The sequence below is a fragment of the Amia ocellicauda genome, chromosome 15, assembly GCF_036373705.1.
Source record: "Amia ocellicauda isolate fAmiCal2 chromosome 15, fAmiCal2.hap1, whole genome shotgun sequence".
NCBI lineage: Eukaryota > Metazoa > Chordata > Actinopteri > Amiiformes > Amiidae > Amia > Amia ocellicauda.
This window is the reverse complement of record NC_089864.1, coordinates 10172586-10195042: the sequence shown is the minus strand read 5'-3', so window position 1 is coordinate 10195042 and position 22457 is coordinate 10172586. Positions and strand designations below refer to the sequence as shown.

The 22457-nt window shown below is 39.4% G+C and overlaps 2 protein-coding genes across 7 annotated transcripts; one reads left to right on the top strand and one right to left on the bottom strand.

Moving 5' to 3' along the window:
* The first annotated feature begins 458 nt into the window (after positions 1-458).
* On the top strand, positions 459-16461 carry dnm1l (dynamin 1-like). 4 transcript variants are annotated; one of them, XM_066723492.1, is made up of 20 exons: positions 459-695; positions 2712-2856; positions 4111-4146; positions 6482-6528; positions 6955-7026; positions 7440-7526; positions 7750-7912; positions 8379-8499; positions 8717-8848; positions 8995-9201; positions 9596-9716; positions 9951-10106; positions 10297-10386; positions 11181-11273; positions 11551-11604; positions 12277-12357; positions 13214-13372; positions 14142-14251; positions 14472-14631; positions 14958-16461. In XM_066723492.1, exons 1-20 carry the CDS (start codon positions 594-596, stop codon positions 15012-15014), a joined length of 2193 nt encoding a protein of 730 aa, XP_066579589.1. In that variant the 5' UTR covers positions 459-593; the 3' UTR covers positions 15015-16461. The 4 variants fall into 4 exon arrangements, with proteins under 4 accessions (XP_066579589.1, XP_066579590.1, XP_066579591.1 ...); XM_066723493.1 differs by lacking the exon at positions 4111-4146; XM_066723494.1 differs by lacking the exon at positions 12277-12357.
* Positions 16462-16504: 43 nt separating this feature from the next.
* Positions 16505-21757, bottom strand: LOC136771296 (troponin T, cardiac muscle-like). 3 transcript variants are annotated; one of them, XM_066723498.1, is made up of 9 exons: positions 21709-21757; positions 21266-21323; positions 20983-21099; positions 20669-20746; positions 20326-20439; positions 19892-20004; positions 19672-19762; positions 18601-18641; positions 16748-16929 (listed from the first exon to the last, which is right to left on the bottom strand). In XM_066723498.1, exons 2-9 carry the CDS (start codon positions 21317-21319, stop codon positions 16878-16880), a joined length of 660 nt encoding a protein of 219 aa, XP_066579595.1. In that variant the 5' UTR covers positions 21320-21323; positions 21709-21757; the 3' UTR covers positions 16748-16877. The 3 variants fall into 3 exon arrangements, with proteins under 3 accessions (XP_066579594.1, XP_066579595.1, XP_066579596.1); XM_066723497.1 differs by lacking the exon at positions 18601-18641 and having other exon boundaries at positions 16505-16929; XM_066723499.1 differs by lacking the exons at positions 16748-16929; positions 18601-18641 and adding an exon at positions 18671-19531.
* Between the last annotated feature and the right edge of the window lie 700 nt (positions 21758-22457).

Genomic DNA, 22457 nt, shown 5'->3' with positions numbered 1-22457 from the left:
GAGTCAGGGATTTAAGCTGGTTTCTTGATGTGGCTTTATTTAGCATTATAGGAGTCATAGTAGGATTATCAAGACTATTCCCTAGGGTAGGCTCACAGGAAACAGGTTGCAGGTTGAAAAACACACTGCCGAAACTAACAAAACAGCGCTAATGCAATAGTAAAGGGGATTCTTCTGAATAACAGTTCATTGTTTATTTATTTGCGTTTACATATTTTTGCTGAGTTACCTCCCATTACTTATAAAGATGCCAAACAGACTTTATGAATAGATGCGGAAGGTGTGGTCTAGTTTCTAAATGACAATGCATGACTAAGAACTACACCTCCCACGTTTTAAGCGGCAGCATTTCTGAACACTTCCCATGTCCCGTTGCCGCTGGGATTTGCAGTTCACTTCCTTATGCGGATTTGAGCGATGCCTTCCCGAAGGACTCAAGCTCCCAGAATGCACCGCCCCCCAAAGCGTACTGCAGTTGTTCCCTGGGCCGGGTTGGTTAAATGGTGGCTGTGTGAGGGACATTGGATGACTTTCAGTGCCTGTGTTTAGCCGGGTTATCCATTCATTTTCTCCACTCCCTGTTTCCTTGAACCATGGAGGCGCTTATCCCTGTAATAAACAAACTGCAGGATGTCTTCAACACAGTGGGAGCCGATATTATCCAGTTGCCGCAGATTGCAGTAGTGGGGACACAGGTAAAACGACACACAAGTGCTCTACATTATGTGTTTATATCAATGTTGTGCGTCTTCAATATAACACAATTCAAAATGTGCATGTATTCCAAGTTATGTCTGGGTGGGGTAAGACATGTACGTGTTTTTATTTTCTTCCACCGAGGTACTAGTATCTCAATGAATGTGAAAATGAAACGTAGTGTCGAGGCTATCGCAGGAATCAATACCCAGAGAAGGGCAGGGATCCGAGAGGGCTCAATATTGGCTCTGTCCCCTGCCGTGCAATGCATGTGTGTGTGGGGTAGTTTTGACTTTATTGTTGGGATCCCAAACCCCTGTGATGCACCAGAGCATTGCAGTGAAAACTGAAAGTGACAAGAGGAGGGAGCTGCTCCAATCAGCCCCAGATAAGGGGCCTGGAGTAACAGCATGGAGGTAATAAATACAATTATTATTTTAGTTTGGTGACAGGAAGGTTAATATGACATTGAGCTGTGGCAATTGTGGCAAACAAAACAATCACAAACAAAGGCACTTCATATACATTTAGCATCCTTATATAATGTGCATGCCCCCACATACAACAGGCCCATTCTGTATGCAATGATTTGTTTGTATTTGTTTCTTATATTTGCAGCAGGAAGCAAACAAACCGTTTAATCAACCCTTATTATTTAAAATTGACCTTCAGTGCTCTGGGCAATGTAATTATCTATAGCTGCCCACAATATGATTTTCATAAGCATAATTTGATTTACAAGAAGTGTCTCTGATCTTCTCTTCCTGCGCCTTAAAGTCTGCTTTTGAAGTTTCAAGACGAATGTTAGCCTCCACAACGGTGCCTGCTAATTTGTTCCATACATTAAGTATTGGGTTTTCAGTAAGCATGCAGAAAAATTCTCCATTGTATTCATGTGTTCAATGTGCTTAACCTATGTGCCCATTATTAGAAAAAAGAAAGAAAATACAAAGCATGAAGTTAGTTATTTAACACCGGAAATATAGTTCCTTTAATCTGTCCTTTATTATCCTTTATTTATGCTTTTGAACCATGTTTGTCTACTTTAAACAAACAACACTATGTCTATATCTTACTAAAACTGAAACGGTTACATTCAGACAGGTCTTGAAACTTGGAAGTAGAGAAGGAAAACAATCCCCTTGTGCCTATTAATATAAATTCATCCACCACACAGAAATTAAGCTAAGCCTCTGTGGTATTCCTCAATGTAGGCTGGAATGACCCATGTGTACATTGGAAGTGCTGCATCTGGAATGTATCTAATACATTGTAGAAATGGTTGTGTTGACATGAGATGCCTCCCAGTTGAAGTGGCTTGGCCTTGAGTTACTTATGCACAGCCTGAGGAGATTTCATTGGCTAATATGGGCTTTTTCACAATCGCTGGTTAGACAGTCTTTTCCGGATAGGCCTTTTTGTGCAAAGATGTCACAACAACAAAAGTATTTGAGTTGGACAGGGGTTCTCTGTTCATGTTCAGCCTCACTGTAAACCCCAAAACCTGCTAAAGCAATAGGTTGAAATTATTATTAAAGTCATCAACACTGTATCTTGTGTTAGTCAATTAGCTTTTATTTGTTTTTGAACATGGGCAGAATTATACAAAATGCATCTCTTGGTTTATCTTTTGTTTCTGGGAAATTCAGGGGAAGAAAAAAAAAAACTATTATTCTGCAGAATATGTAAGATAAGAACTAGTACTGCAGTCAAACGCAGGATGCCCTTGAATAAAGGTGATGCAGCACTACTATGATAAAATGAAAACACAACTGTCATCCATTTGTTCCTTCAGGTCACTTCCCTGATATATATTTTAATAGTTTAAATAGACCTTTGCATAACTCATTAAAGTCTACATTGCTCTAAATTGCATTTTGCTAGCCATTGATGGTAATAGGTATCCGTCACATCTTTGGGATTGTGTCTCAATGAGGCTGTGTTTGGCCGTGACTGCTGTTAAGTGTGAATCCAGGTGTCTGTGTGCCAATGTGCCGTGCTTTTCCCCCCTCCAGAGCAGTGGCAAGAGCTCGGTGTTGGAGAGTCTGGTGGGCAGAGACCTCCTCCCCCGTGGCACAGGGATCGTAACGCGCAGGCCCCTCATCCTGCAGCTTGTCCACCTCGCGGCCGAGGACCGCAGGAAAACCGGTGAAGAGAATGGTACCTTTCACTACATATATTGCTAACGGCTCCTTTTCCACTGGTACATCTGACCGGACCCTGAACCGAGCCGGAACCTAGCCGAGCCAGCCTGGTGCGGCAGAGTCTTAAGAGTGTCGGATATGCCAGTGGAAAAGGCCTCTCTGTGGCAAAATGCCAGACTGTGTATTGTCTCTGTGTGTTCTGTGAAAATGTCTGCCCTTTTGAGTTTGTTTTGTTTAATAGCTTTTTCACACACATTATCTAATTTCATCAGGAAAGTTCAGGCTTTGGGAAAACTACATTTTTGTCAGGAATGACTTTCCTTAAAATGGTGTGTACATCATGTACTTTAGTGTTTGCAATAACCCCCTGAAGCTTTACAATAGGAGTATGGGAGAATAGGCAATGAGAAAATGTACCTTTGCAGTCCACCTATTCATACTGCCTGTATTACTAGAACAATAAATTAAACTCGGTTTTCAGATATAGAGAATTGGCATCGAGGGGATGTATACCTAAATCTAATACCTCATCCAAAGTTCATTATATTGCAGAAACAAATAAATCAGTCCTTGCCTAGTAATAAGAAATTGGCATTAATAATCAGAGAGCGAGGAAGAGAGTGAGTAAGCGCATCCATAATTTGTTAGTGCCTCTTTTTTTCGACACCCAGTTGTTGTTGGTTAATTATTTAATATTTTATTTATTTGTGCTCAAATGGATAACTCCCTCCTCATTAAAAATGCACTTTAGACATTGCTGAGCAAGTGGTCTCGGGTGCATAACAGCAGGTCAGTGTATCCTCCTTTCACTAGAAAAGATCTGAGGAGGGTATGTTGTGCTGATTAACCATAGGGTGCTTCATTTTAAATCTACATTTTGGCTTTATTATTTAAAAGTATATTATTTAGTACATATGGGGAACGTCTGATAATAATGCACAAATAGGCAAATGTGATGTATGTCGTGGAGTGTTAGACATTATTTCATGTCCCTCAGTACATTTTTCTCTCTCAAAGCGGTTATGGAGATGTGAGGAGAATACTAAATAAGAAAATGTATAACCCATATTTAGTATAGATTTGCATTATGAGTGGGTAGTTGGTTCATTTGGATTTATATCAAAATACAAGTCTCTGCCTTCAGCATGCAGCTCTTAAACTAATCTAACACAGTAATTGTTGCAGCACAACTCCAGACTGCCTTGCTGGGTATGCCCGTGCAGATGCTGTATCTAACCCTTTTATCTCTGTTGTTTCTCTTCAACTGCAGACCCCAACTCATGGAAAAATGGGCGCCTTTTCCAAGGTCTCCTCTTCCTTTTGTTTCTTGTCTGTCTCCTCACCCTGCGTGCCCCTTCACTGCTTTCCCTGTTGTGTCTTTACCTCTCTTCCAATGATTCTTATTAAAAGCCGCACCTGGTGGTCTAACAGCTGTTAGATGTTGATCCCTGCTATTCTCCATGCTTTTAATGCTTGTCCAGCAGCACTGTTGGTGTGCAAGTAAGGCTATGCAAACCCACCTCTCGAGCAGAGCTGATTAGTTAAATGCTTCTAGTGTTGGGCAAGCACAGGGCTGGAACTACAGTCACAGTGGGGGAGTTTACATGCAGTTTTTTTAACCTGTGACGCGGTGATGCGTGTGCATGTTCGTCCCGAAAACACAGGAGAAGAAACGGCCACAGAGAAGGACAGGGTCAATCCCAAATACTCAAGTAAATGACGTTAAAAAAACAAAACAAAAAAAAAACACATCCACTTCCACATGTATTCCCACATTTCACGTGTAAACGCTTCAAAGATAATCTTGTATACCCTTAAATGACTGCATTGTAAAAGTGCAAGAAGCTGGTCCGTTTATTGTGAGTTTTAAGGTAAAGTAAGTTGCTGATGGACATTTCATGGTTATGGTGTATGTCATGTTAATGGAATTGCGGAAAAGCTTTTTTTGTTTTGTTTAGTGTTATCATTATTTTCTATGGTTGTGGGCCTGTTTTGCACTGTTCAGTTACTGTACATCGTGTTATAATCCTAACTTTATAAAACATTTATATTCATGGCTTGCTACCTCCATCAGAGACTTGAAAAGCCACTTGAGTAAGATCAGTAGAACGGAGTAGTAAACAACTAGATGCGAGGCACATGCCACAGCTGCACCCAGTTGTCACATGACAGCCATGGATTTGGTGATGTCAGCGTATTGTTCTCGTGCGTGTAAACCACCCTTTCTGGCATTTTCCTGCAAAAACACTGCAAGAGCTGAACGTAGACCTAATTCACTCCTTTGCCTTTAATTAGCATAAAGTCAGGTAAACAGCAGCTCGTCACGAGTGCAATAAACTAAAGCCATGTAAACCCCAAGAGGGAGAGGGTCATTTTATCTTTGATTCTAGCTTATTGTCCTGAGTAACGTCAAAACACACATGTAAACTCCCTCAATGTCCATCTCCCACTGTTGTGACAATGACAACCCTGATGACTTATTTAGAATCTACCACAGGGTTGATGAACAAAATTATACTCATGGAGGAAGTTATAAGTGTAATTTTTACACTTTAAAGTGTTAAGCTACATTGCATTGGTTAAGTATATTTTTGTAATGTGTGCTTGGGAATGGCGCATTAATTAAAGGCACTGCTTAGAAAAATGCTTTTAAGCTTCTGCATGCGTACTCTACTTGCCTCATTTAGTTACATTTCCCATATTGTGCTTTATTGTAGGTATTCTGATTCTGTATCCTAGTTTGTTCTACCAAGTGGAATTCCCCTTTTTGTTTTGTGATGTTCAAAATAGGTTACCAGGTATCACAGCTGTATCGCAGAAGAAGTTTGGTTCTCTTTTAAAAGCATTTATTTGAAATGTTTGTTTTCAATATTGGCAATCCACTTCTGACATAGGATGCACATATCATGCTTTATTCAATTACAGACTTACACGCTTTTTTATTAGAATCTCTAACGAAAGGGAAAACGAGAAATACACTGGGTATCCTGTGAAAGAAAAGTATAATATGGTTTTATGCATAAAGTGCAAAAGAGAACCTCAACACTTTCCAAACTGTTCTCATTTTATCTTGAACAAATGAAACAATCTGAGTAATGTAATCCTAACTTAATTAAAATATTATCTGTCATAGAAGTGCTGTACATAAGGTTTGCACAGCACAGCTGGAAAGTGTCATGATGCAATTCATTTCAATTTGAATCTGCTACAGTTTAAAATGTAATTACTGATCATCACGTATTATACAGTTCACTGTGTAACTCATGTTCATACAGCAGTGTTTTGTAGTGTAATTCATTAGTTGCCTTTTCTCTGCAAATGTTTATGTACTATTTTTGTCCCCCCATTTAACTTATAGTTTTTTTTTAAATGTCTTTATTGTAGAGAGTTATTGGCTGAAGACCAGAAAAGAAACAAACCTGCATATATCGTTTTTTGGATCAGGTGCCTGTGCAATGTGTGTTTACTATAACTTAATGAATCTGTGCAAAACAAACATGACTGACGCTGACCTGAGAGGTCCATACAGGTAGATGGTTCGTCTCTGTTTACAGAATGGCACAGGTGGCAGATAGTGAGCGCGTGTAACAGTTGGTTCTCTACCTTAATGATGTTAATGATTGTGTTATTGTTTCCCCCAGGTGTGGAAAGCGAAGAGTGGGGAAAGTTTCTACACACGAAAAATAAGGTATGTTTTACTGGTTTTGTTTGTTTTTTGCTTAACTTTATTTATTACTTTGTTTATGATGTCTTAACATTAATGCCCACATTTTAAACTATTTTAATTAATCAATTGATTTTCTAAATTGCTTTCCCTGTAGTTTTACTACTTTTCTCTTGGGACCATCATACAAAACGAATTTGTTTAATTAATTCACGTTGTCTTCAGTGAAATCGATCTTGCCCCTTTTTGTACTACTACTATCGTTGCTATATTTTTGTCAAAACATGTTTTTATCTTCAAGTGTCCCTAAATGAGATGAGTTAATTATTCATATTACTTCAGGTATTGCAAGTGGCAAGGTATTGCATGGCTGTCCCATGCTCTTTGGAATAATGCTATTTATCTGCCCTGGTGTTAATGCAGAATGTCTCTGTGTTGTGTCTGCTTCAGATCTACACAGATTTTGATGATATCAGACAAGAGATTGAAGCCGAAACTGAAAGAATATCTGGCAATAACAAGGTGAATTGGGCATGGGAGTGGTGGCCTCTTGTGTTTATGAAGATATTTATCTTAGTTTAGCTTGTATGGAAATGTTCTTTTTTTGTAGCTACTTTATTATTTGGAAGTTTAAAAACAAATTGTTATTTTTAAAACTAAGAACTACATAACTTTCCTTAGGATATCTTTGAAAATCTTTAGTAAAGCAGTTTCTATCCAGTTAAATGTTTGTCATGTGAAGGTAAATGCACTCCTACAGTTTGAAATGAAGCTGAGCTGATGAAACTGCTAAGATGATACAAAGTCTTGGTTGAATCTACTTCATACTTCGATACAGAAACAAACCATGAAATACCAATTTATTTGGCCTGTATTTGAAGAAAATATTTCCTAGTGGTTGCTGAATGATCTTTCATTGACTCTCCATCCTTCAGGGTATCAGTGATGAGCCAATCCACCTAAAAATCTTCTCTCCTCATGTGGTCAACCTCACTTTGGTGGATCTACCAGGAATCACAAAGGTACGGCCGCATTAACTTGATACTTATCAGCGTGTCAGGGATATAAATGTAGGCCACCATATTATATGTGCTTTAATTCCTTCAGCAGTCAGTTGTAGGGTCACAAAATGTTTGGTCTGAATGCTGTCGAGAGCTTGACATTTTAACTTTTGCTCATGTACCTAAAGGAGCCATTAACACCAAGTGAAAGTCACCTTTATGGGCCTGTGTTTTCCCTTTTTAGGTCCCTGTGGGTGACCAACCCAAAGACATTGAGATCCAGATCCGTGACCTCATCCTGAAGCACATAAGTAACCCTAACTGCATCATTCTGGCCGTGACCGCAGCCAACACGGACATGGCCACCTCGGAGGCACTCAAAGTAGCTCGGGAGGTGGACCCTGATGGTAAGCATTCCCCTCCGAGCAAAGTATACATCGGCACAGTTTAGAAATTCATAACATAAACATATCCACTGTGTAGATGTTTTGTTTAACATTCACACCAGGTTTTACATTTAAAATCCTGTATTTCAGTGATAATTGCTTCTGAGAAATTAGTAATGAGTAATACCCTATTTCATTTATCCTTTAAAGAATATCAAGTTCTGTGTGATTCATTTCCAAGGCTACAAAATGACAGCAACAGAATTCAATCGAAAACATTAAGTGAATGTAGTGAATTAAATTGAAAGCATGCATTGTATTCAAATACCAACCAGTGACGTATATAATGTTGTTTTATTAATTGTTATTTGTTTATTAATGAATTGGTTAATTACAGTACACTGCTTTCAGGATAACATTAAGTGACTGATAGATTGTTTTGCATATGGTTTGTTTCTCATTGCTGTGTAACTGCTTTTCTCTGTAGGACGGAGGACATTGGCTGTTATAACCAAACTGGATTTGATGGATGCAGGGACTGATGCCATGGATGTGTTGATGGGTCGAGTCATTCCAGTCAAACTGGGTATAATAGGAGTTGTCAATAGGTACCTATAAACTTGCCACTTGCTAATTGTTGTACTCTCGTTTTCTGAAAAACGTCCTGGAAAGTCAATCGGTTCTTCTATGGTCCTAAGGTATTCGCATAAACCTGAAATCTGTAATCTCATATAAATGCAGCCTTCAAAGTTTAATCTATATACATTTTTTTTCAGTCTGTGGTTAAGGAATAGGTCATCACAGTGTCACTTTATTCCTTTGTAGGAGCCAGTTGGACATTAACAATAAAAAATCTGTGGCCGACGCTATTCGTGATGAATATGCCTTTCTGCAGAAGAAGTATCCCTCTCTTGCCAACAGGAATGGCACCAAATATTTGGCTAGGACTTTAAACAGGTAATCTGTTTTTTAATCTCTCATTTCTATGTTTATGTACTGTTTGATCTCGTACACATTGATTACTGGTCATCTCCCCCCATCTGTGTAGTATAATTAACCTTCAAAAGGATTTCCTGACTCTAACAGGAGGTTCTGCCTTGCAGGTTACTAATGCACCACATTCGAGACTGCCTGCCTGAACTTAAGACCAGAATCAATGTGCTGGCGGCCCAGTACCAGTCTCTGCTCAGCAGCTACGGAGAACCTGTGGAAGACAAGAGCGCGACCCTCCTGCAGCTCATCACCAAGTTCGCCACCGAGTACTGCAACACCATCGAGGGCACGGCCAAGTATATTGAGACTACGGAGCTGTAAGTCCATTCAGGATCTGGTGAAAATGGGGTGGGCTTTTTATTTTTATTTTTTGGCAATTTGAGGGGTGGTGGGGCAGAGTGCCAAGTTTACTTTAATCTGAAAGTAAGTTAGTGATATATTTTCTCCAAAAACACCTTTTGTATGTGTTCTTTCCAATGCCAGAGTGACATGCCAAAATCATGTACCACACAAACAAAATGAGATCTATATCTGAAGTGATATCTTTTCTATCCTCTCACTTTTTATTACCTTGTTCTGAGTTCCGTACATTTGCTATAAATGTTGGTAAGGGTTTTTTGTCGTAACAAATAAATATAGACTGAAAACTGACATCTTAAATGCACACACAGATTGATCTCATACTTATTAACTTGCCCTGTAATGTTGCAGGTGTGGCGGGGCTCGAATCTGCTACATTTTTCACGAAACCTTTGGACGAACATTAGAATCGGTTGATCCCTTAGGCGGCCTGACAACCATAGACGTTCTGACAGCTATCAGAAATGCCACGGTGAGTAACGCCAAGTTGTTTTTATATGACAGTGGCGTGACATTCCTTACAGAAAGTAAAATTATTACATTTAGTGGTAATGGTTGTTTGTCTTGCTTTCACAATTCTAACCCCTCACGTGGGTCAATTTCCCAGTTTGAAAACTTTCTTTGCAGAAGGTGATTCAAGTGCATTTAATAAGTGTCCAGGTGACTATAACGTGCATGTGTGTTTGTGCCTCTCGATGATGTCCAGGGACCTCGCCCCGCCCTGTTTGTGCCTGAGGTGTCCTTTGAACTGCTGGTGAAGCGGCAGGTGAAGCGCCTGGAGGAGCCCAGTCTGCGCTGCGTGGAGCTGGTCCACGAGGAGATGCAGAGGATCATCCAACACTGCAGCAACTACAGCACCCAGGTATGCCAGGCCGGTGGGCACAGAGGCGCAGAAACATACACGCCTCATTCCTGCCAACATGGGCCACCGCGTCTGAGCAGTGGAATGTTGACGTTCAATTCCAAACCCAATTGTTCATTCCAAACCCTTTATCTGACTGAGTAGCTGTGGTCTGTAGTATGCTCTAATAGTATTTCCTTGTCCTCCTCAGGAGTTGCTGCGATTTCCAAAGCTCCATGATGCCATCGTAGAGGTGGTCACATCCCTGCTCAGGAAAAGGCTACCCGTTACCAATGAGATGGTGAGTTCTTCACTTCTATTCCATTTACTCCCAATCCCTGCCTCCTGAGATGCACAGATAGAAATAAAAAGAATTGAATAATATAAAATAATCAAATAAATCATGGCATGTTATTTTCATTACATGTTTAAGTTTAAGGCTCTTCAGCAGACACTGGAATTTGTGGTCTTGAATTTTATATCACGGTTGTCTGGATCTGTCAGTGTTTACCACCTGTACTGCTAAAACAATTTCACCCATCACTTCAGCATGTTGCCAACAACATTATTGGATGCTGGAAGTGCATCTGAATATATTCACTTTACCAACATTTATTTTTTCTTTGTGATTTGAGTATATTTTGTCTACTTTGTGGCCTTTCTTTTTCATGTTTTATATTATGTTCTGGAACCTACAGACTCAAGTTAATCAATTCTAGGCCTAGTATCAATCCCTTTTTTCAATCAGTGTAGCACAGCATCATATAGTATTTTATTTGTATTTGTTGAGATGCTTAAAGATGTGTTTTCTAAAATGGAAGTTATACTGTGTACAACTTCTTTCTGTTCCTATGTTCATAATTATTTATAACAGTATTATACAGCTCTGGGAAAAATTAAGAGACCACTCCAAGTTCAGAAATCAATGTTAAGTGGTCTCTTAATTTTTTCCAGAGCTGTATATTGTGTACTGTATGCCCTAAGCTTTCTTCAAGTTCGGGTTATCTGATTTCTCATGAAAAATAAACTATGAACATTGTGTCACAATAAAGCGAGGGAAAACCGCCGTCGACTGATGCTGGTGTGTTTTTCCAGGTGCATAACTTGGTGGCGATTGAGTTGGCTTACATCAACACCAAGCACCCTGACTTTGCTGATGCCTGTGGACTAATGAACAACAATATCGAGGTGAGTATCTCGGAGAAAAATAGTGCATGTCTGTTGTCAACCTGGAGACACGTAAGGATTACAAAGCGAGGATCATAAGCAAAGTATAGTTCTCATGACAGCTTAAATGTAATGAAAGAAACAACTAGGCAAGAAAAGAACAACAGTGTGCAAACCCACTATTGTATTTCACACGTAGTCAGATTGGCAGCTCTTTTAATGAAGAGGCATATTAGTACTTTTATATTTACTGTATATGACTTTTCATGCCTCACCTTTCTTATCCTTGTTCATACAGGAACAGAGACGCAACCGAATGCGAGAGTTACCGTCTGCAGTGCCCCGTGATAAGGTATAAACTCCACTTGAGCTTTTCATAACACAGTGATATTTTCTTTCACTGCCGTCACACACATCGGCAGCAAAGTGGAGAAAATAATTTCATTCATCATACCTTATTATTTTCTCTTCAGTCTACACATCACAGTTCTAATGGGCTGTTTTTATTTTTAGTCTTAACTGTGGGTTTTTTCCCACTGCATGATTACTATGGTAATTATGGTTTACAAAGGAATACCATTTGTGATGGGTTGCTTATTGGTTTCTATGCCCGTCTGTGTCGGGTCTTGTAATGATGCTCTTTCACTTCGAGTCTTCATAGAAATGGAGAGCTACAAGAATGAATTCTTTTTTCCTCTCTACTTCGTTCTGCCGTTCTGCTCTACTTTTGTTAGTCAGTTAGTGGTTCTGTAGACAAGGTCACTAAAGTCTCCGCATTTATTCATTCATCTGGTCAGTCATTCCTACATTCCCCTTCTTTACCTAGAAATGAGACTGAAATCAGCAACGGTCTTCTACTTTCTTTACTAGGGGGGAAAAAGACAAAATATTTTTAGACTGATCCTCTCGCAAACAAGACAAAGGAGGCACACTTTACATTTTGTGTATTAGGTCTTTTTCCTTTTGTGCGATTGCCACCACAGGTCTGTTTTGCTTTGATGTCCATCTCTTACCCCTTCTTTAGTCCTTTAAAGCTCCTGGTGGGCAGTCTCTCTATCCTCTAGACCCCCCCGCTGCCCCTTCGGTGGAGGCGGAGGGTGCTAAGGTCTGTCCTCGCTGCAGTTTGATGCTTGCATGCTCTGCAGTGTGGTTTGATGCCTCCAGCTTTTTTAATCCATTCCCTCTTTTGTGATATTGTATTCCACTTGTAGGTGCAGTTACTTGATAAACATCCCCACCCACTTTCCGTGCTTGATGTTTGGTTTATTTCTTGCCAAACTACAGATACGACTTCTTTAATGAAAATCTTGCATGACAACTGTCACTCCGCTGCCTGCTTGTAACTCGTCACAGCTGCATGCATATCACCACGTGCAGTCTTGTGCTCGTCTTGATAAAACGCCTGAGGATTTTTAAAAAATCTATTTAATAAATTTGCAAAGATCAATTTTGTATGCATCTTGCTTTTACGAACCTTGCAAATGAAACCAAGGCTAGAATCTCCCCTTATCTCGGCATGCGATTGCCAGTGTATCGGATCAGTCTGAGTTTGAATGATTTTTATTCTTGCAACACAATAATATGTAGGGGCAGTTATAGTATTTAGAAATTCAAACAGAGTTGTGTTCTTCTATTGAAGCTCTGAGGGCAGATTAGTTGCACTGCTGTTCAATCCGAGCCTAAGTACTTGACAAGGTCTATATACTGCTCTCTTAGTTTTTAACACAAAGGTATGGACCAAAGTTCGAACAACCTTTGGAATATTGTGAAAAATGAGCAAGAAACTAATAAGGGTTATTTGAGAGTTAATGAGGCTAAGTATACATGTCTTCTCCCAAATGCCTGTTGTAACACCTAGCGTAAGGATGCTGCATGCTCCTTTTCTTCACGCTGACGCCGGTTGAGAAAGTAGTATTTGTAGACTTGTAACTAGTGCCTGCCTCCTTCTCTCTTGTCCTCAGGGCGCCGGGGCTCAGGGGGACCAGGAGGCAGGCACAGGAAACTGGAGAGGGATGCTGAAAGCGTCAAAAGAAGACTGGACATCCGAAGAGAGGACCAAACACCAGTCTTCACTCCCTGCCAGCCCCCAGAAAGGCCATGCTGTCAACTTGCTAGATGTGGTAAGTCAGCTGTTATAAACTGATATTGTGCCTTCACTTCCCCTAAAACTGATGCATTTCTTCCAGTAGTAGTGTGTCCCAGTAAAAAGCTGTTCTAGTCATTTTAGCATTGATATCCAGTTCGAGCTTTATTAAATTTCGAAAACTAGCCAATTGACAAAATGAACGTCAGATATTGTCATGCAGAGTACAAATTCAAATTGAAGAGAGGAGTTGGTGTACTTCATGACCAACAAGACCTACTTGCATCATCACAGTGCAATAAAAACGGCGACACCACGGGAATCGAAGGACTCAACACATTGCAACACGATTCGAAAGATCTCTCAAGAAGCAAGAGAACTGATGAAGAAAAGAGAAACATAATAGAGATGTACTATCTCTAATGGCTGTCAAACCTAGTCACTAAATGCACAAAGAAGCATGGAATGATGTATGGCTTGGAATAACAAGAAGAGATAGAAAAAGAAAGTAATAGATCTGAGAACAAACAAAAATGTGACATCATTGCAAAAGATATCATGTGACAATGTGCCGGACATAGTGCGAGAGAAACAGATCAAAGATGGACCAAGGAAGCTATCGAATGGATCCCAAGAGATGGAAGAAGACGATCTCTGAAATAATAAACTTTGCCGACGTGACGTAGGAAAGGAAAGCTACAGATGGAAGGTCTTCATCCAGCACTGGATTGACATAGGCCAATGATGAATATATATGCAAGTTATAAATGCTAGTTCTTCATTAACTTGTGGTTTTGTCCTCTCAGCCAGTGCCAGTGTCCAGGAAGCTTTCTGCCAGGGAGCAGCGTGACTGCGAGGTCATCGAACGGCTCATCAAGTCCTATTTCCTGATCGTCAGGAAGAACATCCAGGACAGGTACTGTATCCTATCACCTGCTTGCTTCATTCCCTTAGAGACTCAACCAGAGGATATCTGTTACATTTTGCCCAACTCAAGACCAGGTCTTGTGTCACAGGCCATAGCGTTCTTTGCAACCTAACCACGAAACACTGCATGCAGGTGGAGGAAATAAATAAGTGAAATAGGCAGGCACCGTGCTGACTGTATCTGTCTTGCCTCTTCCCGTGGGGTGCAGTGTGCCAAAAGCGGTGATGCACTTCCTGGTCAACCACGTGAAGGACAGCTTGCAGAGTGAGCTGGTGGGACAACTCTACAAGTCCTTGCTGCTCGATGACCTTCTGACAGAGTCTGAGGACATGGCCCAGCGTCGCAACGAGGCGGCAGACATGCTGAAGGTAACTTCTCCAAGCTGCGGGGGAGCTTAATGTTTTTTTATCCACTGTCCCGGTGAAAACATGAATTGAAGGATTACTTTATTAGCCGTACCAATTTGTGGTTTAAAAAAGCCTATTTGATCAGATCTGTATAATTTGAAGCCAGGATGATTCAGCAAAGTGTTCAATTTTCTGAGATGAAAGCTGTTGAAACAGGATTAGTTTTGACCAGGAGACTAGGAGAAGACAGCCTTATCTTTATTTTATTTTCTCTAGCATGCTAGATATCAGTCGGAGAGCCATTTTAAGCCTGTGCTCTGACATCTCTAACTGTCTCTCCTCCTCAGGCCCTGCAGAAAGCCAGTCAGATCATCGCCGAGATCCGAGAGACGCACTTGTGGTGAAGATCCCAGAATCCCGTCTGTCGAGGATGTCTTTGACTTTGAGACGGCCAACTTGAAAATGCACTGTTGTTGATGTGTGTGCCGGGCATCATTTTATTTACGAACTCTCAGCTACATGAAGGCTATTTGCATATCATACTTCACCTACATCAGCAATGTCCTGTGAAATGGGTTCATACTTCAGTCCATATACAATATAAGTCTCATTGTAGTGTGGCTTATCAATGAAAGCGATTTTTCTTATGTAGCTTAAATTAAAAGTGATAATAAACTTATCTGTGCAGTGTGATTTGGGTTGATCACGTACAACCTTCATTCAGTAAATAAGACTGATTTCTAGAGAATCCAAATAGTTTTGTTTTTTTACTTCATAATGCAAAAATGTGTATGCAGTTCATCTTATATATAGATAAGCATTCAGTAGCTCCATGATACTTTTAAAACTGCAATTGTGGTTGAAATGGTTCAGTGGGTCACAAAAGCTATAGGATAGCTATAAGAAATATATATATAGCTATAAGAAAACCGTAATGTTTTAGATCAAATAGTTTCCAATACAATGAGACCATGCTGCAGGTTTGTTCATAGCAGCTACCGGACCTTGATTCTTGAAAGTTGTATAATTTGTCAAAAGACTGAGATGTTTTGTTTATTTTTTACAGATGAGGTGACATTTAGCTTCATGCCAAACAGGGTGTGCTTTGATGATATAGTGGTGTGCTGGCACAGATGTCTTTGCTAGACTGTGTAGGAACCAGGAGAACGGAGCGCATGGCAAGAAAGTGGCGCATCTTTACACAGAGACATGTCTGTGGATATATTTTCGGAGTAAATTTAATATAATGACTTGTGAATTTGTAGCCTGAAACCTGAAACGAGGTGCACAGAAGATGCTATCATTCATTACTGTGGTTATGGACTTGCAAAGGAGACCCATACAGAATTTTTAAATATTTTTTTTTTCACTGCCGTTGTGTGATTTCACTCTCAATCCCCTTACAGTCTCAATCTTGTTACACCATGAAATTTATTCGGCGGTTGCTAATGAGCCGTTAAGGCCTTGTGACCTGAACTAAGCAGAAGCAATTCCCCCCTCTCCTCAGCTCTCCGTAATGAGAGCTGAACCAGCTCGTACGCACGGCCCGGTGACCAAATTGATGTGCACAATAGGACCTAAACCCAGACTGGCATTTGTTACTCTGGGTTTTAAAGTGCTCTTTCACCATCTGTCTTTGTTCTTGCCCTTTCTTTTGCATGTCGGATTTAGTTTTATGTGTGTGTTTTTCCCACCTGCCACATTTTGCTTCAAGAGAACTACTTACTCCACTACTCCTTATCAAGAGCTCAGATATCCTTCCATTATCACTACTGAGTTTACGGATTTGAATGATGCGTGTATTGTACTGCTTTTCTTTAAAGTTAATAAAGTATAACTTACAGGGTGAAATGGTCTTAATTTCATAGCAATTATTTTGACGAAGAAAAACAGGTTTTAGAGCAAATACCTTTTTATTATTGTAAAGACTTTAATGGCACATCTATTGCATGTTCTAGAAACTAAAGAAATCTATATAGAACAAGCGTTAAAAACAAACTGCAGCTTTAAAAAACAAAAGAAACGCAAGTATACATTTACCACTAATCTCTGTATAGTTCAATACTCCCCACATATATCAAGTGCTTGCTTCATTCGCACAGTATATACGTGAAAAGTACAAAACAAACGAGGAAAGCAATGGGTGCGTTCTACAGTTGTGGACAGTGTTGTTCCATGTTGCGATTGAAGGTGTACAGATCTTTCCTCCGGTAATCCACCCTTTCTCCAGTCTGTGTAGCGCTCCTCCATTGGCCACAACCATCCATCTACTTCCATCGGCCGCCCACCTTTCCTTTCCCGCGGCCTCCTTTGTTGCTGCTGAAATTGGAAAATGGATGTGAGCTGAATATCTCGGCGTCTGTGGCCACCCTAAAGCATTCAGTGTAAAGTGGATTACGTTGCCCAGTGCTGCTCATGTTTCTGTAATTTGTAGTATAAAGACTATATTTTAAATTCACTTGAAATTCATGGGCTTTGAGCATTTTAATGGTTCATGGTTTGGATGTGTAAACCAGTGTGTTTCACTCATGTGGTTGCCTTCCTTAAAGAAAGTAAGACTAAATTACACTTTAAGATTTTATTCTCACTGCAGTGTTTTTAACAGCCCATTACAGTGGCCTAAACACACAATAAGTGTTCCAAAGATTGTTTCTATCAGTTGATCCTTACTAATACATAATTATTTTCCTCTTATGGTTCTTGTGCTTATCTGGCCACCAGGGGTCCCCAAATACTAATTTTACATTTGAATCTCCAACTAGCCATGAAGCCATTTTTGATGGGGATGTGTTAGTCATCCCCATGTGTCCACAGAAGACCCTGGTGTGCTTCCTGTCATTTGGATATATTCAATACAGTTGAGTGTCTTATATTTCATTTTATTAATTGTTATAAGGAATATAGAGTGCTAAATGCACACCTGGCATTTCATTCTCTATATGTATTCACTTATATTACCGTTTGTCCCAAGTAGCATACTGTATTGAAGTAGTTATTCGGGTGAATGAATAACAGATTTAGTAAAATCCCAAATCAGATGTAGATATTAAGTAGACTGCTATTAACAATAATGTACAAAATTACCATAGTAGATATCACAGATATTTGAAGCCATATCACCCCACTCTGAATACACCATGCAAATATAGTGCAAGAACAAGACAATCACAAAGATGCAACGAGAAAGTGGTGAAGGTGGGGAACAAGCATATGAGGTTAATTAATCTCATAATGAATAATAATGTATTAATCCTCGGCACCTGATTTTGTTTGTACTCTTGTTAAAGCTTATAGAGAGAGAGAGAGATCTTCCCAAAAGGTAAGGGATTGTAACACTATATTCAACCATTTAGCCTAATTTAATTATACAGCTATGACCAAAAGTTTTTTTCCTTATGAGAGTGAAGAAGTGAAATTAACAAATCATGCAGAGTAATATTTAGTATAATAAAAACACAAACACAAACGTATATCCCAGACTTTGCACCTTCAGTGTAAATGCAAGCAAGGTTCTATGACTATAGCTATGGGTTTTAGAGCAGGGAATGACCCTAGTGAATGGGGTAGACACAGAGAGGCCACAGGGTCAACTGGCACAATTAGGATGTAGCATTGCAGAGCCCATCCTAATAATTTCCCTTTTCTGTTGTTTTGGACAGATTATGATCACATGCTTGGACCTCATTTTGAACGAGGCGTCCTCTGCATGTGGCTTTAAAGGGCCTGCTGAGAGGAGGTGGGCTGCAGATGTTTCAGGCCTGTCAGGACAACAGCAGTGGCCCGGACTCACCGAAACTGCAGCCGAGCCGTGAGTATTGACTGTGTGACTGAGATGGATTTACAGACTGAGTGCTTCGGTACTTGTCCTAAAAATGTGAGTCAGTGTATCAGATTGCAGTGTTTCAGCCTTGACATCTCAGTCCAGAACAAAACACCCGTCTCAGGCCCTTTAAAAGGCAGGGAAATAACCAGTGTGACCTGAGTACTTACTACTTCTGGTGATCAGAGACCCGAGCGAGAAGCACATTAATCTGTAAAAGACATACATGGAAGCTTTGTAAAGAAGTCGCAGAACAAGCTAGTAACCAGGTAGTGAATCCACTGGGATGGACAGACGTTTGTGTGTTCATAGCCACCTTGAGGAGGGAAGTTTATTGTGAAATCAGCTCAAGACATTCACACCAGTTACTTACAACTTGTTCATCTGATCATTGATTCGGGCCTGCAGCGGAATCAGTGATCACAACAATTCACAACTTAGACACAAGGGACTCAGTGGACTCCTTTAATCCTTTGGAGGATAACCTTTGTCAGTCCTCACTTTCAGTTCACAGACTGGAACAGTAGCAAGACATGAAGCTAATGAACCTGTTTGTTTTATGTGTAATGTTTTGCAGTTAGCAACAGACAATGGGGACATTTCTGCAACCCTGTTTTTATATGATTTTGCAGTACAGACTGATTTACATTTTTTTTCTGCCTTGTTACAAAGAGGACAACATGTAGCAATCTCATAATTGCTCAAAATAGTTGTCAGGTCCAGTAAATGTAAAGTACATTTGGCAAAAGCAATTCAACCATTGCTTTTTATTGAGCGTTGGAACTGACTATGAAAAACACGTGTGAATGTGGCCTTAAATGGGAAACGCAATGTTATTTTGAGACAATGAAAAGAAAAACACAGTTAAAGTGAACAATACTTAAAAAAACATCACTATAGCAATATGATTGGTCATATTGAGTTCATAACATTCTCAACAACTTTCTTCTTGAAAATGCATTTTGCCAAAGGCCTTATTTTGGCTTTAAACAAAGCTTTAGTAAAATAATAAAAACATGAAATTGCTCAATCATTTCTAATTGCTGGAACTGTTACACTTTAGGTCAGTGTGTGTCTTCCAGGATTTAATGCAGAGGGAAGCTGAAACCAAATAATAATTCATTAGCAAATTACAATTTCCCTTAGGAAACCTATATATTGAAATAAAACAATATAATAATAATAATAAAAACATCCAATATTAAGGCTACTAACTTTTACATTTGTTTGAAACAACTCACATCATACTTCTGTTTCTTGAACCGTTCACCAAGATCAAACTTCTCGGCCTCGAGCTGCATCATCCATTGCCAGATTTCAGTTATTTTCTCCCTGTAAATAATAATAATAATACAAAAATGTAATTTGTGAATGATCCAAACTACATCGACTCTTTCACAGAGCTGCAGGTGAGAAACAACACAGCCTGAATCACCATAACAAGTGAGAATCACCACACACTTTATCTTGTCCTCATTCAAATGGTCAATGTTAAGGGCTTTGCGCCTGTCAGCCAAAATCTTCTTCTTCTTCTCTCTTTCCGTCTGCTTCTTCGCACCTCTGCGTCCCTCTGCCTAGAAACGAATGAACAGAAATAGGTCTTTTGAAAGCAAAGTAGGTCGACTAGTTCACCGAATCGTCGTTCGCAACATAAGAAACAAACCACTGACTATGCGAACTGGTCTAAATCCACTCCGGGGTTTAGGATCATATCTTTAGTGGATTCTTTTGGTTTTAATTGGTTTTATTTTTGAATAAGGAGCCAGTTTTAAGAATAGTCCTGTATAGAGATTACACAGCAAGGGATTTTAGTGCAAAGCAATGACATAATGGTCTGTTTTTCACCCGACTAAAGCAAATACACCTCAGATGGTTGTCAGACATTCTCCGCTTACCTTCTGAAGGTAGCTCCCGTATTGGTAGGACATATTGGACAGAGCCTTCTTCTTTTTACAGTCATCTTCATGCTTCTTGCGATGGTCTTCTTCCTCCTTCCTGGCTTTCTCCTCCTGTCATGTCAAAAGGAGGGTCACCTTTACTGGAACATCATTTCAACATTGGAGATTCATACGTTTCAGCTGTTTCTTTCATGTGTCTTCTCATGGGATCTTTCGAATCTATCTTCTCCAGCTGAGGTCTTTATACATACCCAAGGGAGTAGTCCATCTTTAGCCTGTCCAACCCACCAGTAATGTTAAGTGGTCCTGTATTATTTGTCTCAGGCCCAGAATCACCCACCATTAGCCTTGTCTGTCTCGTCTTCTCCATCTCTGTACGGATCCTCTGTTGCTCTGCTCGTTCAGCGCGACGTTTCTCCTGCAGAAACCCCCCCATAGAAACCACAGACAGTTACTTCCACATTATTCCTAATTTCTTGAAACAAAAAACTTTATTTACTGTTTTGTGTATTATGAGTATATGTATTATGCTGTAGGCACACCACCCTTTCACAAGTGTCTGGATGAAAAAAGCTGAGCAAAACAAAATGGAGGATCGGCTATGTCTCATTCAGTTCCTTTATGAGATCTACAGCGTATGAAAAGTGGACTTACAATTCTGTTTACTAGAGAAATGAGCTCCTCTTCCTCCTTCTTCCTGTCTATGAAATGCTTTTCAATGAGGGTCTGTAGCTCCATCAAGTCCTTGTCCATGCGCTTCCTGTGGATGTCCTGCAATCACCGTAACCAAGAGATTTCACAATAGTTTCACAAATTCTATGCTGAGTCTCGACAAATAGTGATGAAGAGATTTGCCAACCTACCCCCCACCAAAATAAAGAGTGTCTGTGACAAACAGAAGGAGATAATCTGATAAACTGCAATAAAAAATACATACATCAAAATCCACTTTTTCTCCATCAGGGATTTTGGGTGGTGTAATGTTTTGCATGAACCTTTTGAGAGAAAAACACAGAGGGGTTAGACACTATCAAACGCAGCAGGACCAGCAAACATCATTGTAAAACTTTTGTAAGAGAAGTTCTTGGCAAATCTATTTTTGTTTTCTTAGAAAAAATGACATAACTCGAGGTATATAGCTAGCAAATTCACTGCTCACATTGTAACAGGGAGTAGTGCAAAATATGACAACCTAACATTCATAAGAAATGTATTTACAAAACGTCCATTAGGTAGACTAGTAGTATATATTAATAAAAGTCTCTGTTACACACACTATAACTTACAAGTACTGAATTGTGAATGACAACATTAATATGAATTAATTTAATTTACGGATTGTGTTATGCTTAATTACTGCTGAATGAGACCAGTACTTACTTTGGTTTTGGCTTTGCCTCATCTGCTAATCCAAAATAAAAGATAAGAAAACAATAATTACATTTGACACATCATGTTGGTGTCAGGATAGAGTAATTTTATGATATTGTGGCTAGTGTGCTGTATCTGCAGCAGGGGGTGTAGATTTAAAATGTATTATGTGTTTTCGGAATTACTTTTATGTCAATGTAAAGTCTTTTATTACATGGAAGTACAGGTAGGGAAACAAAAGTTATGAATTTAATTCAGTGCCTTGTTTATTTTTCCCATTGATGCCTTCCTACCATAGTAAAAATATATATATATGGGCTGGGAAATTTGATTTATAGTAAAATACATTTTTTAAACCGGAAAATGTAAACACTCACCTTCTTCAACTGAAATTAATAAAAGTGAAAAACAAAACAAAAATATGTATCAGACAAATTACTTGAAACATACAATAGAGCTTCAAATTAACTTAGGCTGGAGCTTCATTAAATATTAAATAATACTGTAAATATTGGATATTTATACATTTAAAATATTATTTGGATGGTAAAAATTAATTCCTTAAGTTATAGACATATAGACAATTCATCAGCTGGAGAAAACAACATCTTTCTTTAAATAATATTGACAAAAGCTTACCAGGAGGAGCTTCTGCTTGTCAAAAAATGAATAAAATATAATTTTAAAAAAGGGAAATTTGAGATATTAGCATGTTTCTCTATACTTATTGCTGTCATGCATGAAGTCTGGAAATAATT

Coding starts and splice junctions, on each gene's coding strand:
- LOC136771296 (XM_066723497.1), bottom strand. CDS start 21,319: ATGCAAAACATTACACCACCCAAAATCCCTGATGGAGAAAAAGTGGAT. Junction 21,100..21,265: donor GAGAAAAAGTGGATTTTGAT/GTATGTATTTTT, acceptor CGGTGATTGCAG/GACATCCACAGGAAGCGCAT. Junction 20,005..20,325: donor ACGGGAGCTACCTTCAGAAG/GTAAGCGGAGAA, acceptor ATTCGTTTCTAG/GCAGAGGGACGCAGAGGTGC.
- dnm1l (XM_066723492.1), top strand. CDS start 594: ATGGAGGCGCTTATCCCTGTAATAAACAAACTGCAGGATGTCTTCAAC. Junction 9,202..9,595: donor TATATTGAGACTACGGAGCT/GTAAGTCCATTC, acceptor GTAATGTTGCAG/GTGTGGCGGGGCTCGAATCT. Junction 12,358..13,213: donor TGGAGGCGGAGGGTGCTAAG/GTCTGTCCTCGC, acceptor TCTTGTCCTCAG/GGCGCCGGGGCTCAGGGGGA.